Here is a 15,698-nt window from a genome sequence, read left to right on the forward strand (position 1 = left end):
TTATCTCTGCATTTTTCTTCGTTTAATGTTGATTAATTGGATAGTGAACTAAAAACAGAAACAAAAAATAGTTAGGTTTGGATGTTCTCTTATAGTATTTATATAATTTAACAGTTTGCAAGGTTGCATTTGTAGATTAAATCAAATGTATGTAGCCTACACAGTACACATCTGAGACACACTGTATGTAACACCTGCGTGTGTCAATCAACCTGGTAAAACCCCCAGTGGAGCGCAGTGACGCCGTGTTGCTATTGGACGAGCTGTGCGACAACGGGGCGGGACCAAGATCAACAGGCCCTGTGATTGGATGAGACGGCGTGTTTAGCCATGCACGTTCACGAGCAAGTTCCCAAGTTGGATGAGAACACTCAGAAGTGTGTGTGAGCCTTGTTCTGTCATAGAACTGTGGAGTGAAAACGACCGTTACGGTAAGAATTATCTTAATTAAACTGTCATAACAAGGTATTTTATCACAAGCTATCAACAAGTTACCCTTTTTTCCCCCCCGTCCTTTGCGTCGTGTACGTAGTTCACGTAACTCTTGTTTCCTTGTTGCTCGAGCTCACTCGAAAACGTTAAAAGTTCTATATTTAATGTGTATAATATCTCGTTTTACATGAAACCTAAAGTAATTTGTCTTACTTGTTTTTCCTTGAGTCCCTCGACATATGACATTTCCTGTCAACAGCGGTTTGTATAGTAGTTTGATGAACTGCCTGTTTGTTTGCGTGTTTTGTGTGTGTGTGTGTGTGTGTGCAATTGTGAGAAAGAGAGTTGATGAAAAAGCTGCTTTATATTGTTCCTGCTGACTGTTGTGAGGGCCTGTGCTGTGGTTGATTCTCTTGACCTTTTTTGGTCTTATTTCCCTGCTGAGACCCAGATGATAAGATTAGGCCTGCAGCTGTAACCATGTAGTTTGTTAAAAAAAAAAAAAAAGAAGAAGAAGAGAAAAGACAAGTAAATATATTCCCTGATGTAGTTTAAGGATTATTCTTGTTTGAACATCGTGAGTAAACAGAAAGAGACTGGGTGTGCAGTATCTGTAAATATGCAGAAGGTATGGTTATGGCATTATGTTGCTCTACCTCCCAAAGACATGTGTTAGGTACTGCTCATACAGCTCAAATAGTACGATTAGACACCAGAGCAATAAGAATTATTAGTCTTTGTAAAAAACCTGCAGACCTTTCAGTGCATGTAATACAATAATTTGAATGCATTCTTTTTCTGTTTCCCTTGGCCATCTTCTGCATGTTCCCTCTTAATGTCTCTGCTCAATCTCTTGGTGTCTATATTTAGTCGGTATCTATTAAAACCATTCCTCTTTATGCACCACAATGCTCTGAGGGGCCTCAGGCTAGATTCTGTAGACTTCTCTAGGGAGGCACTTGATTAGGAGACCTTAATTTCAGAGCTGGGAGAGAATTGAATTTAGAATTGAAGTGTGTCATTGTCACTGACGACGTGATGTTCACTTAAGTGGTTCATTCTGTAAGCATTTAGTGGAGACTGCGGACTCGTACACATCATTAATATCAATATCTTTTGTGTCACCCAGTGTTGTTTTCAAATAAAGGGATTTATAAAGAGGTAATGCATAACACTCTATCTTACCTGGTGGCAAAATTGAAATGACAGTCTGTGTATAAGACGTTTCGCTACGGTGGCAGACTGACTTGAAATGTTGCTATTGCAGTTGCAATTGTGTTGTTGTTTTGATGTGCATTCGGCAGACGAGTAGCTCTGTAATGCACCGACCATCAGAGCCATTCTGCCTGCCTGTATCTCCAGTGTGGTGCAGGCCTTAGTTACGCACGTCTCTGCCAAAACATTTCCCAGCGAGTTAAAAGCCAGACTGATCAAAAGGCCCAAAACACACAGAAACTACTAATGAAGAACTCAATGCTCCCAGAGAACTGGACTTCCTGCACGCACTCACATCAGTGTGTTAGCAGCAGGTTACATTAGGCTCTTTTTTTGTCCGAATGGGAGAGGCTGAGAAGCATATTCAAATCATGTACATGTGTAAACTAAAGAGTGTTCAGTACTTAAAGCTGCAGTACTCACACTACGGTACCAGTTATAGGTCACTGAACTGGACACCTGCTCACTATCGTTAGCAGTTTCTTCAGTAACTTTACTGGATAGCACAATCACATATATTCATTTCCCTATGTTTTCAAACATTCTGTGGACTTTGGAGGCAGTAAAAAAAAAAAAGAAAGAGATGAATTTGTTTACATTTAGCATATTTTCCACTTGCCTCCTTTTATATACAGTACTGTGCATATAGGTCACCACTAGATTTGTTGTCTTAACCATGCTATAATGGCTCACTCACTCACTCATCTACGACTTTATCCTCCATATAAAGTCGCTATAATGGCTTTACCGTATAATTACTTCTTAATCACTTTTTTGGTGCACATCCATAATCCATTAGTGTGACCTTCACTTCAACTTGAACAATATCACGACCTTGGCTTGGAGTAGAACCCTAATGTTACTTGTGAATCCCTTCTTGTTGACAAATATCTACTGTCAAAAAGATCTGTTACACCAGGTTTATTCAAGGCAGAAATTGAGCAGTACATATTTATTTTATTTATTTATATATATTATTGACAGCTTGCTAATATATAATACTATGATAGACATAAAAACAACAGAGACTTTTGCACAGTGCTATGTTTTGTATTTATCAGTATTTGAAAGTATTCTGTTTTCCTCCTTTATTCACATGAGCACATCACAACTCGAGTCATTCTGCCAGATGCTCGACCAAATTGGTATGAGGATCATTGTTTTTCCACTGGATTTTTGTTCTGAATGACTTGACTCTTGGTAATTTCTTATTTGTACGTACATCCAGAAACGATCTCTCTTTTCCAATCGCACTGGGCTGTCTTTAAAACTTTGGAATTGACCTTGTAGCCAGCTTTGAGGTTATGAAGGTACAAAGTGGTTTAATGCTTTGATGTCAGTTCTATGAACTAATGATAATGTTGTAGTCTTTCCTGTTTGTTCATCTTGTGCTGCAGGAGACAGTACAAACCTCTCTTGGGAGATGTCTGGCGGAAACAGTGCCAGCAACAACTGGACCATTGTCACTCCTGAGGTATTGATACACTGTAAAAAATAGCATAATATGTGCAGTCACTGAGCATGACCTCAATGAAAATGGTTTCAAAAAAAATCTTTGTCCCTAATGATTCTTTTGGGTCACCTGAAAGTAGGTTTCCGTGGTAATCCGTGGTGTTTGCTTTTTATAGTGCTCTGAAAAGCAAACTGGCTCCAGGAAGCACTAGCATAAGCGCTAGTTAAACACACACACATGCACCACCTCACTCAGGAGTTCTTTGGCAGTAGCTGTTAAGAGTGATGCTTATAACAGCTGCCGCTCAGAAACAATGAAACAATAAACTGAATGTCCACATTCACTAATGTGTGTTGCATCCTTTTAACTGCCTGTTGGTTGTTTGTTTGTAGGAGACTGTTGCTGAAACCCTGAGGCCTTTGGCAGAGGGAACAGAGCACCATGAAGAAGCATCTGCAGCAGGTAACTTTCACAATATATTTGAGTGCTAAGATTACTTATGTTACACATACCATACAAGCTTATTATAATGTTTTGTCTTTATTGACCACCGCCACGGAGGTATATGTTATTGTTGGAGATTGTTTGTTTGTTTGTTTGTTTGTTTGTTTGTCTGTTAGCAACATAACTCGAAAAGTCACGGACCGAAATTTCCTGGAGCAGCCTTGGCAGAGGTCTCCGCTCTCCGAGTGCTTTTCTAGTTGAATATGTAGTTTGTTTGTCTGTCTGTCTGTCTGTTAGCAACATAACTCGAAAAGTCGCAGACGGATTTGGATGGATTTTCAGGAAATGTCCGCAATGGAACCAGGAACAACTGATTAAATTTTGGGCGTGATCCGTAGATTCTCTCACTATTTTTATCGCTATTTTGTGGGGGGCTGAGCAGCCTTGGCGGAGGTCTGCGCTCTGCGGTCTGAGTGTTTTTCTAGTTTTATTTATTTTTGGCTCCTTTTTAGGTTGTTACATTTTCATACAAGTACAAATGAAGTAGACGGTAATTATGCCAGTCTGTCCAGGGATTACAGTAGATTACAATAGTTGATACAAATTCAACCAATTACTGCAATTGCTGCACAGCCTTGCAATTTACCTAATCACCACAGCTAGAGTCGAAAAACAAAGCAAGACCAGTGCAAAAAAAAAATCCTCAGCTATTTTTGTGTTTCATTGAAATAAAGCCTTAAAAACACCACCAAACATGCAATGCAAAATCAGGCTGCGAAATCAACACTTTTGGTTGCAACTATCATAAAACACCCCACAAATTCCTGTAAAGACCGGTGGACTTCATCAACACTGTTTATCATTCTACATGTACATGCAGCTTTCTCAAATCAGAATCAATAATCGAAATATTTTGGGCTACTGCTCTTAAAGTTTCCATTCTTGCCTCCTGTGTGTCTGTTTGATGAGCCAGACTCTGGGGCACACCAGCCTGGAGGGAGTAAAGCATCTGCAGTGGGGTCTCCTGTGGAGGAACACACGGTAAGACAGCAGTGCACCTCATTTTATATCATGTAGTATCTGTTAAACGGTGTAGCTGTATGTGTGCACTAGCTATGATTGGCCAGCAAAACCCTCCCTTTGTAATTTATTTTGATAAGTCAGAAGCTGTGCAGTCATGTTACCATCCCTCTTACTAAATAGTCACACCAGGGATAATATCAAATTCCAGCACTAACCTGGCTAAGTATGTTAATTTAGAAGCAGTAGAAGAATAAGAGTGAAGCGTATGAGGTACTGACACAGAGTAAACACTTGTATGTAGGCTCTGTAATGCTGCCAGCTCACTCCTTTTACCAGGAACCAGAGTCACAGGTGCTCAGGTACACGAGGAAAACAGGATTCTAGCCACTTAACTCAAAACTTGACTCACAAAATCTACAGTTGCTTAAGTCTACAACATCTCAAGAATATGCTCACCGCTTTATCTCGCTGTGACGCATCCTTTGTCAACTATGGACTTTGCTGTGGGGAGTGAGCGATGGAAAAAGTTGGAAAAAAAAACAGAGGGATATATTCTTAGGATATTGTAGACTTAAACTATGTGTCAGTATGCCGTACAACCACATGGAATACCTGAACCATCAGTTTAAAGGAATAGTTAATGAACAATATAAATGACTTGTTTACATCAGTACTATTCTCGTCTATAAACAGGGTTGCAAGTCCATTAACTCATATTAAGCTTGTGATAATGATCAAGACAATGGGGCATTATGGACATAATTCATAATTACCTGTCACATATACATCAAACCAACATCATTCACACTTGACTTACGTATATGAATATCACACACATGCTGCCGCTTTTCCATTGACAAACAACAGGTCTCACACATGTCAGTGAAACATCTGTGTTGTAGCATTGTAGAACAGTCATTTTTCACCTCAATGTGTGCATGGTTTTCAGTCTAGTTTGTGAATGACTTTTTGTTTCATATGTATATGTGAGAGTTAATTCTGAATAACAGCCCCTCGTATTTTGGTGTTAACAATATGTTGATTTCCTGCAAAAGATCTATGAGGGTGGGAGGCAGTTCATGTCCAGTTCACATCCTAACAGCAGCTCTGGGAGGCTATTCTGACATCCTGCAAAGAAATTCAAGCAGAAACGCTTTCAAAAACTCCAAAAGTTCAATGGATGCAAGGATTGTGAAGCTGCTTATCAAATAAGGGGTCCTATGTTAAAATGTAATTTGACCCGTTCAGATGTTTTTGATTGAAATAGCTTTTGATATCAGTAAATATATAATAAATAAGACAATTTTCAGTTCTTTACAACCTATAAAATGTTTTCTGTGTGTTTCAAGTTTTTTTATTTTTGTAAAATACTGGTCAGTGGGAGGTTTGTTCAACAACATTCAAATTATACTCCAACGGTTGATGAAATTATGCTGACATTTGCATTTACTATTTAGGAAAATCAGAGAAAAAATATAATTTGCATAATAATTTGGTCCTTTCCATGGCAGATAGTTTGACGAGTCACAGTCGGAAAAGCGCAGGTGTAAAATATATCCAATTCTTAATGGCTGAGTTGCATTTAGCTTCCTCTATTTCAGGGTGCTTGCTGGCTCACTGTCATACTGTCCTGGCTGACGTGAACTAAACAGAGCCATTGTTATTTTTATCACTAACACCTGTGCTTTTCCTGCTAAAACATGTAAAACTGTCTGCTGTGACAAACAGCCTATTAAGGCTATAGCCTGTAGGGAGGAATTAGCACTGTGGAGCTTTATATTTACAGTAGAGTAGGATAAATATTCTTATCCTCTAACTCAGAGATAAAAAAAAAACTAAGAATGCTAAAATATAGACTGCCTTAAACATTGAAATGACAGTGTTGTAACTCATGGAATTTTAATGACTTCATTCCAGGTTTTGGAAGACAAAGCAGATTTAATCGGACACACAAGCACGGAGCAACACGCCTCCAAATCACCTGCCCTCAGTGATGCCCCTGTTCCCACTTCGTTGGTAGATTCGTGCAGCTTTGTTCCAGGCACTGATGCATCCAGCCACCCAGGGGATCTACCTGAGAGCCTGGCACAGACCAGCCCTGACCCCGACTCATTCTCTGACTCTTACACCCACATAAGCCCCTCCCCTGACGACCCCTCAGCCTCGCTGCTGTGCACAGAGACTCTGGGAGGGGAGCAGTCTACACATGAAGAAGAGAGGATTGTACAGGGAGAAATTCTGCATCCGCTCCAAGGAGAAGAGCTGCAACATGAAGGGGATCAGTCGCACCTGTGTCCAAGTATGACCGAGTTAGAGATACAGGCAGGTATGAACAGTAGCTATTGCCACATTTACACCAAATGGTATGTTGTGCAATCATTTCCTTTTGATTGTCAAAAGATCTGTACCAAAATAACAAGTCTATACAGGTCCACTTTTTACACCTCTCTGTTGAGTTACCAGCACAGTAACAATAATAGAAATTAAAGTCTCATGCTTGCAGTAGGTAGTATTAGGATTGGTTATTGATCCTTGATCCTTGATCCTCTTGTGGTATCAAACTCCTGTTCCACCTTATATTGAAAATGTGTTGTAATCTGATGTCAAATTGTGTAACTAAGGAGTAGAAATCGCATCATTGAACCAATTAGCATGCAGCATTCTGTTCTCTGAAAGCAGAAAGTTGCTCTTTGTTCAACTGCAAGAATATGGCCAAGCCAGCTAAAACTTAAAGCGTAAATACACCCTCTCTACTGCAGCTAAGTCCACACAATGCCTGGTTTTGAAAACTGAGAGCTGAGGGAGGTAAAGGAGGAGTGAGGGAGAGAGTGGTGCAGTGAGGGGTTGTGGTCTGGTCGTGAAATCCATGCTTCAAGTGGTGGAGAGTAAAAGGAGACAGAGCAACAGCTACATCTTAAAATAAGGAGAAGGAGGCTGTGACATCAAGCTTTGTGCTGATTAGACAAGAGAGTGATGAGAGAGGGTGCCAGTGATAAGTGCATGGACTAAAATAGCCAGTAGCAAAATCTGAATGTAGTAGTATAGTTTAAATACTTGACACGAATCTGAAGATTTGCACCTGGATCAACAAAAACATCACTAGATACCCACATGCACTGTTTTACACCTGACAAAGGTGGTTTGATGTAAAAGTTCTATTCAATACCCAGGTCTAGGTAGGATGCAGAGTGGTTAATGTTATGATGGTGTCATGTGATCTGCTCAATAACATTTTAAATCTATTACCAGAGGTCTCAAACTTGCAGCCCGTGGGCCACATGTGGCTCCCAATCTATTTCATGCAGCCACTTAATATCACCTTAAAATGTTTTTTTTTATATTTTATAGATTTTATTTTTTGCTCTTTCGGCTTCTCTCTCTCTGGGGGTCGCCACAGCAGATGATCCACATTTGATTTCGCAGGGATTTGTATGCTGGATGCTCTTCGTGACACAACCCTCCCATTTATCTGGGCTTGGGGGACCAGCACAAGGAGAACACCGCATGTGCACCCTCTGTGGCTGGGGTCAGTTTAGAGTGTCCGATTAGCAACGAGCCCTTGACCTGGCGAAGACTTGAATCGGCAAACCTTCGCTTACAAGCCAAGTTCCCTTTCAGCTTGGCTATGAGCAGTCACTGTTTTTTATGTTTATGGATATTGCTTCATGACCATGTTTTTCATTGTGTGCTATATATTGTTCCGTATCAAAAAATGTCAAAACGAACACTTCGACTGAAATACTGTCACAGATCATGATGGAATATGGTGATATCATTTTAATCTGATATTGCACATCCTTAACTCCCTTTCCCACTTGATTGGCCACCTGCTGAATATTGAACTGAACCTTAAATTGTATCGCATACCACAATGAAACTATCTAGCAGCAATTAAATGGTTTCCACAAATCATTCAAGCCTTGGAAAAACACAAATGCACCATTTTTTAAATATACCATTCATTATGACAGAAAGAGGGCTCAAGACTGTTTCTTTATTAATAAATCCATCAACCTGTGTGAATTGGTATGACGTCATGCTGTGTATATAGCAGACGCGGCCACAACATGTGTTAGAAACCCAGGCCACACCAGGATTTACCGTGACAAACCATACTATGTCAAGCTGAACTGCTCTCGTCAGCCCATAATTATGTTAACATGTGAACAAACTCAGCACTACATTGTTTTGTATGTTATGTAGGCTAAGATCATCACATGGTATGCCTGTATCCTCTCCTCATCTTATTGGAGACTAAGCCGTGTGCACTTATTTGTGTCTGAAGTGTACTTGGTGGACCAGCTGGTTATGGATCTGGTACCGGGGGCCAGGAGGTTGTCTGGAGAGGCTGTGGTCAGTGTGAGGACAGGGAGCATGTTGTGATGGAGACACTTAAATTTGCATGTGCTCCGAAACAAGGCTGCATGACACCCTGCAGTAGTATATTGGCTTCAGAGGGACCGGGACCACCAAAGTTTTTATGCATTCTGGTGTTTTAAGCTTTAAAAAATGACTCTTCCTTTGCTCTGTTGTGCAATCTTTAACATATTCTTCATTTAGAATTTACCGTCAGTTTGTTTATCTTTAGCAGAGGGGGATGCAGGTATTTTATTTTTTTACTTGTTGTTATGTATGAGCCTGGAGTTTAATGATCACTAAAGGGTGGCAATTTAGCAAATTTAGTGTGAGATGCACAGCCGAGCTAATGAAGAAGCAACATCGGCGTCCCATAGAGACTTCTCATCCTGCAGATTTATACTAGTTCCAGCTAATTCTGTTCAGGAAACATTTAAAGCGTTGCTATAAAATAATCTAATGGATGGCTAATAAACTAAAAAGTTTCCCTATTTGTGCCCATGAAATACTTTGGAGTTCTAAATTGCAATAAATATGTGAAAATATGCTCTAAAAACTTTGTTTAATTCTCTTTTCTGAACCGTCCCAGACGAGATGTGCGAGGAGAGGACTATGAAGACAGAAGAACTGGGAGACCCAGAGGTGAGGAGGAGGAGGAGGTCTCTTTTAGCAGCTCTGGAACAGATCGGGAGGACAGAGGAGGAAGAGGACAGGGAGGAAGAAGACAGAGAAGAAGAGTTCCAGGTGCCACAGCGAGAGGACGACAGCGGGTTCACCGTGAACAAGTGCATCCTCGGTGCTGTCATTCTGTTAGGCCTTGGTACCATCTTTTTCTCAGGTAGGCATCCCCATTCGATGTTAAAGTCTGATTTGACAAATGAAAGTAATGTAAGCAGTTGGATAGAAACAAGGGCAATTTGCAACTCGGTTGTTTATATCTGCAGGTGTCTTCATGGACCTCTATGAGGGTAGGGGGATTGGTTGTGCATGCACGAGTGAGTGAGTGAATGAGTGCTTTTTTTTGCAAGCAGCATGTGTTTGCGTGCGTGTTTGCGTGTGTGTATGTGCATGCAGGGAAACCTTTTCTTTGTTTTGCATCGGACACTTTTTAAGCACCTGCTTGCTTTGCACACTTGAACAAGAGGGAGATAATGATTTCTGCACATGAGGCTTATTTGCTGTAAATGAAAACCTTGTATTACCTCAGTGTTGTATTATGAGCAAAAGCGTTATGAAAATGCTGCAAGTACTTACAGGATAAGGTAAACGCTGAAGGTAAAAAATGGGCTAAATTGAAGATGCTAACAGATGAAGGCCTCTCCTTCCAATTTTATTTTAAGCTTTACTCGGCTGTGGAGCACACATTTTATTTGCTTGATTTTTGTTGAGAGGATGCCATATTTTTTTTAATGATGAGCCGTAGAGTGTTTCTTGTGGATTTTTTTGATACTCCGTTATGCCTATTAAATAAATAACAATTTGCATAATGATTTGCAGAGAGCGACTATGGTACAAGGGAGCTGAAAGATTCAGAGCTTCCAGGAAAACAGGTCAGCCTGACGTCATATTTCCTTCTGCTGCCTCTATTCTGTCTGCTCTTAAATTCATTATGCATGCAATTTTGTGGACAAGCACAAGGACTGCCATGGCAAGAATTTTTAGTTGGATGTTAAGCTCAGTAGGAGACCACCCACAAAGCTGGCCGTATTACTGCTGTTGATTACCAGTTAAGCTACTCCAGACTTTTTGTTCCCTCCTCGTTCATTAACACATACTCTTCTCTCGGTTCTCCACTGTTAGCTCCTCTAAAGCCTCTCCACTGTGTTGTACCGTCTGTGCAATTTGTCAACAGGAGTGGCTTAATCCAGAGGTTCCTCCGCCGCCAGCAGACGCTGACGGTACGGAGCTCCTAAATAAGTTAGCGGAAGGAAACCAGCAGATTTATGTGCTACAAGCACAACTTCAGGTGTGACTCCATTCTGTCTCTCACATAATCTGTCCCCTGTGAATATGCGTATGTATGTATTTACTGTACGTGATGATGTAATGATATTCTCACATGTCATCATTTCTCTTTTTCTTTTTACATGTTTAACAGGCACAGAAGGAAGAGCTAAAAGTAGCCACAGAACAGGCAGCAGAGGGAGCAATGGAGCGGCTGCTAAGGGAGGAGATGGAGAAGGAAAACAGTAGGTTGAAGACAGAGATGGCATCTCTCCCTCTTCTTCAGGAAGAGAATGAGAGGATGAAGAAAGAGCTGGAGTCTGTCCCGGCCCTACAGAAAGAACTAGAAACACTGAGGTCGACTGTCACTGAATTAAAACGCTCCTCAGGTACAAGAGACAGAGGGTGGAGGTGTGTGGGGGGGTAGATGCTTGAAAGGTGATAGTTATTATATAGTTAGGCTAAGTGTCAGACTTTTCTTCCTTTTATTCTTCATCTGTCTTCTCACTTGACTTCTCATTGTTCATCTTTGTAACAACTATTTGCGTTTCCCACAGCAGCAGCACATTTGAAGCCCACAACATCGCCCCCCAGTGGCCAGCCAGAGGACAGCAGGCAGGACACAACAGCGAGAGAGGCCAGGAAACCATGGAATGAGCAGAAAGAGAAGAAGACTGATTGGAAGAAGGAGAAATATGACACTGGCGAAAAGAAGGAATGGAAAGAGAAAGAAAAGTCTCAGTGGAAGGAAGAAGAAAAAAGGGAACGCAAAGATAGTGGGAAAAAGGGAAAACATGAGCAAGGGAAGTCCGATAAGGTGAAAGATAACGAAGGTATGCACAAGAGGCACAGTGAAGAAACGAAAGAATTGAAAAAGAATGAGGGGAAGGAAGAAAAAATGAGCAGAGGTGATGAAGGAAAGCCATGGAAGGCTAGGGAAGGGAAGAAGGAAAAGGTAGAACATAGTGAGGAAAAAGATTGGAAGGAAGTAAAAGGCAAATATGAGAAGAAGGGAAAATATGAGAAAGTGAGTGAGGGTAAACAAGAGAAGGATTGGAAGAGAGAAAAGGACTATGGAGAGAAGCACAAGGTTAGGGAAGAATGGAAGGGAGAGAAGGAGTGGAAGAAGGTAAGCGATGGCTTCAAGGAAAGTGGCAAAGAGAAACGGGAGAAGAAAGATTGGAAAGAGAAAGGAGAGGAGAAAAAGAGTGAGTGGAGGGGTAAAAGTGGTAAAGAAGGGAAAGAAAAGGGTGAAAACAAATGGTGGGAAGAGAGTGAAAATCACGGCAAGAATCATGGTAAAGAAAAGAAAGCTAAGGATGAAAAGAAGCAACTGGATGAGAATGAGCGGAAGAGTAAAAATGGTAAGGATGTAAAGGAAGGGAAGATGAAGGATGAGAGGGTGAAAAAGGAGGAGAACTGGAAGAAAGGACCGAAGAAGAAGGAGCACAGTGGGGACGGGAAAAGGGATGCGTTTAGTTCTGAAAGACCAGATGAGCACACAATGTCTGCTAATCACCCACATGACCACCATGACGAGTCTGTGTGGGCAGAGCAGAAGGATCGCCGCTCACAGCGCCGAACATCACTTCAACAGCCCGAGTACTGGGTCCGGCAGAGACGTCGACTCCAGCACAGCCCCAAGACACCGCAGCACTGCGACACACCGGAGACCTGCGCTCAGGCGGAGGGGCTGCTCCCTGTGCACTACTCCGAGTTTGACACCATCCTCCAAAATTACCTATCCAGGGCGGAGGAGGCGGGCGTGGATGCCTCTCAAAGAGAGGAGCTGAAAAAGCTGGCTGCCGAGTTCTTCGAGGACGGGGTCTTTCTTCACAATCGGATGAGCTTCGAAGATTTCGTGGAGGACGTGGCCGACGTCCTCGAAGACATGGTGGAAGCGGTCGAGAACGGGGAAGGAGAGGAGGAAACCACCATAGAGGACGAGTTTGAAGATGAAGTCATGAAAAAGTTTTCGGCGCCTGCAGCTGCAAAGAAAGAGGAGAAAATCCTCGGGGAGCAGAAGAAAGAGAGCAGGCGAGGACATGGCTGAAGTTACAAAATAAAATAAAAAGATATCTGTCGGGAGTTGCCAAGGGAAGTAGTGACAGATGAGGTTATGGAAAGGGAACATGTGTTTGGACCAGAAATGCTCACTAGAATACTTTATTTTCCTGTCATTGTTTTTACAGGATTTTTCTTTCACCGTCTGTTGTTCTGGCCGTTTTAACTGAGCAGTTTAATGTCATGGTTTTTTGGTGAAGCTTTATTTTTCACCTGCACATGTGCACACACACACACACACACACACACACACACACGCAGAAAGCAACAGCATATAAATGAGACCATAAGGTTTGGATGGAGTTGAACGTTAACCTGCTTCCTCTCTCTTTAGAAGCCTATACAGTTTAATATAATCTATAATCCCACTCTTCAGTCTTAGTCACTCATTCCACGTGTTCCTCTGCCAACAGTTGTGTGTGTTCTCTTCACATATTCACTGATCAGGCCTCTCTTACTGCTTTAGCCTGACTGATGCCTTTTTTTTTTTTTTTTCATAATGTGTGGAGTGAACATTATTGTTGAAATGGTTTAGTGAATGTTTGTTTGGAATTAAAAGTTCTTTAGTTTTTAATGTTTGTACATATTACTTAAAATACTTAAAAAGATATACTTAACTTATTTTACAGAGGCTTAAAAAAACAACAACAATTGGCGGGCACATAAAGTATTGACATGTTGAGCATGTATGTTTTTTTTCAGGTACAAAACGTTTGCCGCGCACTAAAATGTTCTTAATGCTTGTTTTATTGTGAAATGTATCGTTTGTACTTGTTTTGATGAGGTTGACGTGAGGAGTTACTTTCAGGCCCTGATATTTGTTTTGAATGTATTTAAAGACTTAACTTTTTAGGTGTTGCAGGTTCTGCAGACACACAGACGGATAATGTTTAGATGATAATGATGCAGAGCCTCGTGCTGTGTGGGCTTTTTTGTTATCGCAGTCAACCTTATAAGTTAGGATGTTCATATTCCCCCTTGATGTTGTTCTAAGAGCAGATTTAATAAATTTGATTCATCCATGTGAAGGAAATGTTTTTATTTGTCCTCATCTGTTCCATTTGTTCTCATCTGAGAAATGACTGAATCAACAGTTTTCAGGTAGTTTATAGTTGAGTTGAATTCAACTGAACTTTTGATGATTCTGCGGTTGTAAAGACGGTAAGATGGATTATATTTTTATTTAATGTTGATTTTTTACAATATGAATGTGTCCTGCGTGTGATCCCTGGATGTCCTAGTCTACCAGGCTGATTTCTTTTTGTCCACAGGGAAACTTTTTTTGGGGGGGGGTGGATGCTGTCTCTTCATCTGGACATGGAGTAACAACTGGACTGACATTAGCAGAAGAAAAGAATATAAAAGAGGGACGGAGAAGGTAAGTTTAGGACACTGACATGTTCTATAAAGCCCTCTCTTCATATACAGTACATAGTCTTGTGAAACTGCTGTAGTCTTGCTTCAGTGGTAATATCACAAATCAAAACGTTGACCTATCTGTCCATCTACATCCTGTTATCTGTGATTCATGTTTCGTGACATTTACTCCCGTGTAATGAATAACGACCCAGCGAAGACTCGCTCTGCCCTGTGGCAATGTTGTCGAAGTATATCCTTTTTAGATTTGTCATTTTCTTTGCACACGGTTAATGATTTTACAACAAATATTCATGTAGGGTTAGTGTGCGTAGCTGCACTTGTCTGAAAACCAGTGGTCAGTGACTAGTGTACTTTACCACTGGTGTACAGGACCGTAACCTTTTACCAGCCCTCCCTGTGTGTCTGACAGGGTATCCGTGGGGTCTTAAAATGTCTTAAATTCTCCTAAAATCTCATAAAAGGTCTTAAATACAATTTTGAAAGGTCTTAAAAATGTATTATTGTACTTTTATTTTAAACATGCATAAACTTCAGTCTCGCTTTTGAAATGTTTCTGTTTTTGAGGATGCGATAACAGAACTACAACACGGACTAACTAAAGTAGGTCACCTGTGCTGCCCGGTGAGAATTTATCGAGCACCGCTAACTAGTGTGCTGTGCGCGCCGCGGTGTTTTGCAGCTTAGCATAGCAGCGGAGAAAACTTAATGAAAGCCAACAGCTAAGCCGAATTGCAAGTTCAACCATTTGTGGCCCCAAAAAATTGTGTACTTTTTTTGCCAGTATGGATTTGAAATGGGTCTTAAATTGTATTCATTATGGTCTTTAAAAAAAGTCTTAAAAAGTCTTACATTTGACTTGTTGAAACCTGCAGAGACCCTGGTCTGACTGACATGTGTTCCAGGATGAGTTAAAGGTGCCATATGTAAGAATGTGGCCAAAAACGGTTACTACATTCAAATTCAAAACACCAAGGTCTTTTAGGTTTCATTTGCTGACGTAACTGGCAACCCGTGGTTGCTCGGCAGCTGAGACTCCGCTGACTGCAATGATTGGTAGACAGCGGTAGGTGGCGCCACATGCCAAAGCATGATTTCAAAACATAAACATGATTTGCAGTCTTCAAAAAAAAATGTTTAATGCAAATATTTTGTCTGTACTGTTGTTGTTGTTGGTGAGTTCAGTTTGTTATATGAACATTATTCCTGAGTCTCTGTGACATATTAGGAGGATTCTATGATTTATTACATAATGCACCTTTAACTGGCCAATCACAGCCAAATGAAAAGCATGCAACAGTAGCACTCCACACAGTAATCAACCCCCCGATGACCTGACCCCACTGCCCCTCACTCACACCTGATTTCCTTTAAGTGATATCCTCTAATG

General features: G+C 41.0%; 1 protein-coding gene across 1 annotated transcript; it reads left to right on the forward strand.

The window, feature by feature from the left end:
• The first annotated feature begins 401 nt into the window (after positions 1-401).
• pbxip1b (pre-B-cell leukemia homeobox interacting protein 1b) lies at positions 402-13,879 on the forward strand. Its single transcript, XM_083895214.1, has 12 exons — positions 402-431; positions 3,045-3,121; positions 3,493-3,562; positions 4,518-4,585; positions 6,485-6,893; positions 8,853-8,924; positions 9,513-9,761; positions 9,868-9,891; positions 10,421-10,473; positions 10,776-10,889; positions 11,022-11,256; positions 11,425-13,879. Exons 2-12 carry the CDS (start codon positions 3,071-3,073, stop codon positions 12,918-12,920), a joined length of 2,841 nt encoding a protein of 946 aa, XP_083751340.1. The 5' UTR covers positions 402-431; positions 3,045-3,070; the 3' UTR covers positions 12,921-13,879.
• The last annotated feature ends 1,819 nt before the right edge of the window (positions 13,880-15,698 follow it).

Source organism: Microchirus variegatus (assembly GCF_963457635.1).
Source record: "Microchirus variegatus genome assembly, chromosome: 1".
Lineage (NCBI taxonomy): Eukaryota > Metazoa > Chordata > Actinopteri > Pleuronectiformes > Soleidae > Microchirus > Microchirus variegatus.